Consider the following 6,485-nt stretch of genomic DNA (forward strand, 5'->3'; position numbering starts at 1 on the left):
CACTGTGACTGCTGGATATGGGCACCAGTGACCCACGCGACCCTGAAAGGAATGAGCATGTACAGAAAATGGATAGATGGATGCCTGTTGCAACTGACGCCCAACCCCATACTCACAGAGTAACCCCCACAGTGTACTTCAAGAATCATAGTTGAATGCTTTTTCCAAGTTCGCGAAACACGATTGGCAAACTCCTATGCCCATTTATTGAACTTTTATAAGTTACACAGTGTGTTCTAAAGAAAAAAACTTACATTATGGGCTGGATGGTACTGTATGTTTAAAGTCCTTATCGCAAATAACTGCATTAAAATGTATTGTGAAACTAATAATTCTAATTTGACATTATATGCTTACTTTAACACCTGTATTTCACCTGCAACTGTTGGGAGCTTYTGAAAGAAAAATGTGGAAATAGAATGTGGCAAAGTTGTGAGATTGTAAGCAAATTTGTAGTTGATGTCTCCCTGCAACGGATGTTTTTTAGTTAGTTGAGCAGCTGTGCCAGTTTTTAAAAATACAAATCTATTTTTGTGTGTGTGCAACTCTTAGAACTGTATTCTAGACTGTGCACCTTATTTTGTTGCCCATATTGTGCCCGCCTTTGCCTGCTTTGTACGCACATTGGCAGCTGCCCCCAAGTTTGTGAATAATTTTCTTGAGTACACATTTGAAATGAAAATACTGTAGGCATATTTCCTCAATTATTTATCATTTGTGTTGTTAGACCTTGACATTTGGGGTTGCACTCCGGATGTTTCTGTGAATAACCACAGATCTTYAGGCAGAAGAACTTACAAAAAGACTATTTTATTATATCCACAGTATTTCTGAATTCGTACCACTGGCCATAATTCATAGCGGAAGTTGGTTTTATACTTCTGCTTGTGCTTCTGTTTACAGTTACAGGGATACACCATTGCTGTGTATCAAAGTATTTTTCACTGAAGTTTGGCGTAAATGGCAACACAGCAGACGTGTATATACTGTAAGAATGTTTAAAAGAATATTAATACATTAGGCCACTTATATAGTTTTGCTAGCATGTGGCTACTAACCATGGGCTTATTCTTTCTTTAAAACTGAGATGTAGCTGCTGATAACATGCTAACAATCAGTGTAAGACTWCAGCTAYTGCTAATGCTAACACCATGTAAACTTTAGTTTAGTAAAAGCAAAGAACTGCACAATGAAATAGTGTCTGTGTCTCAATTCATGGGCTGCATCCTCATGAGTGCGTTTGTCGGCCACGTATGTCACTGCCCCGCACCGAGTGCTGTCCCAAMTTGAAGGCTCCTCATTATGCGGCCCACAAAARGTCAAAAATCAAGGGTGCATCAGAGTACCCTTCCCAGCTGAGGATATCCCAGGATTCACTGTGCTGACAGCAAACTAAACAGAGAAACAAATACAGTGGAGTTTTTATTTACAGTGTTGAGTCGGCGTAGTTTGGAAATTTATCACAGTTTGTTTTTAAATGTAAGTTTAGCAACTTAACAGACAAAATTCATGCTGCAATAGGATATGTTAAATACAGTGCTACTACAAGTACTGATGCTGGAGCTAAACCCAAATTATTAATGTTTTTTTAAATTTATTTATTTACATACTGTATAACATTTTAATTGTGAAGTTATTCTTCCAGTGAAAAGACATGTAAACACGTCCCAATGCATTTTTAAGTCTGATATGAAACTGATCACTATAGTAATGGAGTAGCTCATGGTCATGCAAACTTAAAGCAAAGGCTAGATTGTTTCATTTCACAGCAGTTTCATGCAGCCTACCCAGAATGGGAAGGATGTGGCCCAGGTGGCCCAGGTGGGCTACCTACTCATGAGGATCCACCCCATGAACTGAGACACAGCCAGTGAAGCAGGGACAAACCACATTTACAATTTCACTCACCAGGCACAGATTTGGGGTTTTAGTTGATATTGTTGGAAGCTGTCTTACTCGCAGTGGTCCAGTCGAGCCACCTTTAGTGGCCGGTTTTAAGCCAGATAGAGCTCTGAATTGGGGTATATATCTATAGGCTTTTTATCAATAATTTGAAAAGAGAAAAAGCTGTCAGCCACGTTAGTTTATGATCTTCCTTCGTCAGCATATATGCGCTGTGTAGTAGGGTTGGGCGTAATCGTATTGTGTGCAATTAATCGCCAGAAAAACATTAATCGATTATTTTTGGCACTTGATGATTAATACGATTAATGCCACCACAGTCTGCTGGGTGCTCCTCTCCGCTTCAAATATGATGAACATTAAAAAAAAGTTCTGTAATTTATTAATCTTTCAACACAATTTAAAATTTGATGTATAGCCTGAAGACTTTAATTTTGACACAATTTGGAACAGATTTTTACGAAGAGCAAATCTTTCCCACTAAATTGGTCATGTGACCAGGACATAAGGGTGTCCAGGGACTCCAGGGGATTAATCTTCAAATTAATCTTTATTGACTAAATACCACAATTAATCGTGATTAATTTTTTTTATCAATATTGCCCAACCCTAGTGCGTAGGGCACTGAGCATGGGCATGCCTTRACTACTTCTTGTTGTTCCAGGCAAAATGTTTCTAAAGCGTTTCTCTTCTCTTCAATTGTAGCAGCAGACAAAAAAACAAATTGAAACCAAACTCGTGATCGAACTGCTCAAGCCGCCAGTTAAAGCAAAAACAAACTGGTTTTATTGTTATAAGCAGTGAATGACTTTGAATAAATTAATGTCTGGTTCTCGCTTTGCGCACTGGAAATAGGAAACCGAGAGGCGAAACCAACAGTCTGTCATGGCAGCCTACATTCGCTTATACAGAAACCTGTGTATATAGCCATTAAGCACCTAAAATACTTATGCTAGCATATAAAGACAAGCAGTATAGGTGGTACTTTCCCTGCAATCAGCATCCAACTCAATACACCGGCACTGAGAATCAGTGGCACCCTTGCATGCTTTGAGACATTTTGCTGACTCCTTAATGAGAGCTATAACCAATTTGCTGTCAATGTGTCAACAGGGAAACCAGTAAAATTCTAGCTTAAGGTTTTTTCTAAGATCCTTTTTGCCATGATGTCTGTTCTTCTTCTGCAATATTATGAAAAGTCAATGCACTAAAAAAGTAATAAATTGCACTCTAAATTTGCAAAGTGTTTTTCTTATAAAACAAATAAGAACTCATGTTGCACCTAGAAGAATTATTGAAAGCTTTTTGTAATTTGCATTTATATTTAAGTGGCAGAAGGAGTTAGACAGCCTGGCCCTTGCCTTCCTATGCAGTTCCGCTCAATTCTAGTTTCCCTTCACTGCGCCATCTGGGATTTCTCCAATAGACAAGGATTTCCCTGGCAGAATTTTAGCCGAACCAATCAGAGAACAGAACGTCGATTTTCTGTGCAGTGTCTGCTAGTTATTTTAGCATACGGCAGTGGAGGAAGTGAATGAAGCCAGTCTGTGTTGATAAGGCTTCCAAATTAAAATAAATTGGTCTGTCAAAGCAGCAGCTCTCATTTACAGTCGTCTCGTTCAGCTTGGTACTTCTCTCCTCACAGTAGGGTTGTTTACAGCACACGTGATTTCCGGTTAGCTTCTTAGCTTAGCCTACTTCAGAGCGACATTCACACACACACTTCAACAGAGGGCACYCCTCCTGCAAGAATCACTTCTCTATAGCCGTGAGTCCAGACCCTCGTACGAAGCAAAGTGAAGGACAAGGGTCTGGTTTTTACAGGCTAGGAGTTAGATAGATTTTTTAACTTGTTGCAGTGCAAGGAAAAGCAGTCATTTATGTGCACATACTTAAATCAACATATCTTTGTCACAATATATAACTGAAATGACTGATTGATATTATGCAAAAAATTATTAACCAAAACAAATAAATAAATAAAACAAATCAGTAAAATAAGGAATCAGTATATTGAATGAAACATTATTTAGTTTACCAGTGTATTACCTCATGCGCATCATGATATCCAGTTTGGATTTGTTTGGGGTTCACAGGTAACATTAGAACCTGCAATGGACAAAAGAACAGCTGCTCTGGTTCATTATAGTGATTTAAGTAGATAGAAATGAGCTTCTACTTCAAAAGTCCTATATCTCAGAGCTGATGAGAATCAATCAGTTGAGCTGCTAATTTTATATGTGCAAAGTCAAGGCAGGTTGACATTGAAAACAAACTACTCAGTAATTACTTAGAAGATGGAAATGAACCTTGATGTTCCTGAAATGGGCTTTGTTACTTAGCTCAGTCAGGGTGTAATCAAGAAACGAGGCCAGAGTAAATTTCTGTTTGTTTCAGCTGAGTTAATGAGGATACCGTGTTAAACACATATCTGCTCTATGCTTTATGTTGTACCCTCCTGTGAGGCAGATGTTGATTCTTTCTTGTACTTTGATATTGTTACATGCCATACCTCACCGCTGCTTAAAAGTGAAATTATGCTTTTGATTGATGAGTTTAAAGTAAGCAACTTACAATTAGGAGAGCAGGGGTTTAAAAATTAAACTCGTCAGATGAAGAAATGGGAAAAGAGCAATTTATCTTATTTTTTATTTTTATTTTTTGTTGTTTTAATAAAGGTGGCCAGCTCTTGTCAAATGAGAATTAACCTGTCTCACCTAAACAGGCAGTACATGTATTACATCAGTTCTGCACCTGCAGATGATGATTAAGTTTCATCAACCTCATTAATTGTAAGATGAATTCATAGCAGTAGACAAAATAGCCAATTATTGGCCACAGCATAATTCACTGGGCAGCAAATTGGTTTCTTTATGGGCAGAGAGCCCAGAGAGGTGGTTGGGCTGTTGTGAGTGATTCTCTTGCTGCAGAGACAACAGAGGAAGTAGAAATGTTTAGCTAAAGAAAGAAGTGYGCATGAAAAATGGATAAATTCTGGTCTGGTTGTTGCAGACCCAAGGGTACAGAGTGGGGTGTTYCCTTGCTCCCTTTGGGGCCACTCAGAATTCAAGGTCCATTGGAGCAGCACTCGCATTTCAAGATGTCTCTGTTACCACACAAACCAGAACACTCAGTCTGACACTTCCACACTTAATGTGTGCATTAAACATTTTAGCTCTGAACGTTGTGTTTGAATATCTTCCCGTATACTACGCTACTTGTTTTGTTCCAGTGAAAAATTTCAGACACCTTTGATTGATATCACATCTTAAYATGGATATGCTTGTTTGCATCACTGGAGTTGTTTTTACTTGTTTTGTAGAAAAAACCTGAATTCTGATTTGTCAGAAAGTTTCTTAACAAAGTAAAGCATTAAAAACAGCTGCTCTCCTTCAGACTAGAAGACCCCAAAATAAACTTTACTTTGAAGCATTAAAATGAAAATGGGTAGATTTGTTTTGTTTTCACAGAAATTGAAACACATTTGGTAATTTGTAAAATAAAAATTGAGTTTTCTTTTTTAAGATATGCATTTTTCAGCTTATGATACGGCCAAAGGTCTGATAGGTGTATCTAATCTGTTKTACAGGTGACCAAGATGGTGAAGACGGTAACCACTCGAACCGTGCGTCAGGTACCTCTTGGCCCGGATGGTTTGCCCTTGCCCGAGGGGACGTCCCCGCTGGGTAGCTACACAGATTCCATCGACAGACGTTACATGAAGAATGGAAGTGACCGCTTCATAACGCCTCAAGCAACGTCCACTCTGACGCGCTCTTATAACAACTCATACAACGACTCATATGGCGAGACACCGGAGAGCCAATATATTCGCCACTATGGCTTGCACGATGGATATGCTGATTTGACGGACAACTATGGTAGCCTGTCTCGTGGGGTCAATTTCCGGCCACCGCGCTATCCCTACATGCCCAACAGTTACCGGCCAGAGAACAGCTACACACTGCCTATTCGTAAGGATGACTATGGTCACGTGGCACAGCCTCAGGTGCCAATGGGGAGCAGCACTGTGGATCTAAACCGCTCACAACCAGAGCGCTTCCAGCCAGAGCCGTARGGCTTAGAGGATGATCGACGTAGTTTGGGCCCTGAAGATGAAGAGCCGTATGAGTTGGAACCCGACTACTCCACTGCCAACCGCCGCACCCTACCGCGGCCCAACAGGGGACGCACTCACAGGGAACCTCTTCGTGATATGCACAGAGTCAGGTGAGAATAAACAAAAAACTTAAATTAACTTTCTTGAGCTTTAAATCATGTTATAATATCATTCCCTCAAAAACATACCCWGAGTGTTGCTTTGATTCATTCATGCACGTTTGAGAAATATCTGTACAAAGCTCTGCCTATTTAWACAAATCTCCTCCCTGGAGCTCAGTCTGCAGCTGATCTCCTGCCCCACTGAGCGCCCCTCCCTCAAAGCAAGCAAGAAGTGGTAGGAGGTTCTTAAAGAGACAGAGGCCAATTTCAAGGTGTTGAGATAGGCTATGATGCAAAGGCAATTTCTTTTTGACATATACTGCATTTTGAGAACTGAAGGTACCATAGTGTCTGGGATACCC

The 6,485-nt window shown here is 39.9% G+C and overlaps 1 protein-coding gene across 2 annotated transcripts in view; it reads left to right on the forward strand.

Moving 5' to 3' along the window:
* arvcfb (ARVCF delta catenin family member b) overlaps window positions 1–6,485 on the forward strand; it is a 352,935-nt gene that overhangs the window by 234,073 nt on the left and 112,377 nt on the right. For both annotated transcript variants that reach the window (XM_014018097.1, XM_014018096.1), the window contains 1 exon segment: window positions 5,492–6,132. In XM_014018097.1, the coding sequence (XP_013873551.1) occupies window positions 5,492–6,132 (641 nt within the window).

Source organism: Austrofundulus limnaeus, unplaced genomic scaffold, assembly GCF_001266775.1.
Source record: "Austrofundulus limnaeus strain Quisiro unplaced genomic scaffold, Austrofundulus_limnaeus-1.0 Scaffold183, whole genome shotgun sequence".
Lineage (NCBI taxonomy): Eukaryota > Metazoa > Chordata > Actinopteri > Cyprinodontiformes > Rivulidae > Austrofundulus > Austrofundulus limnaeus.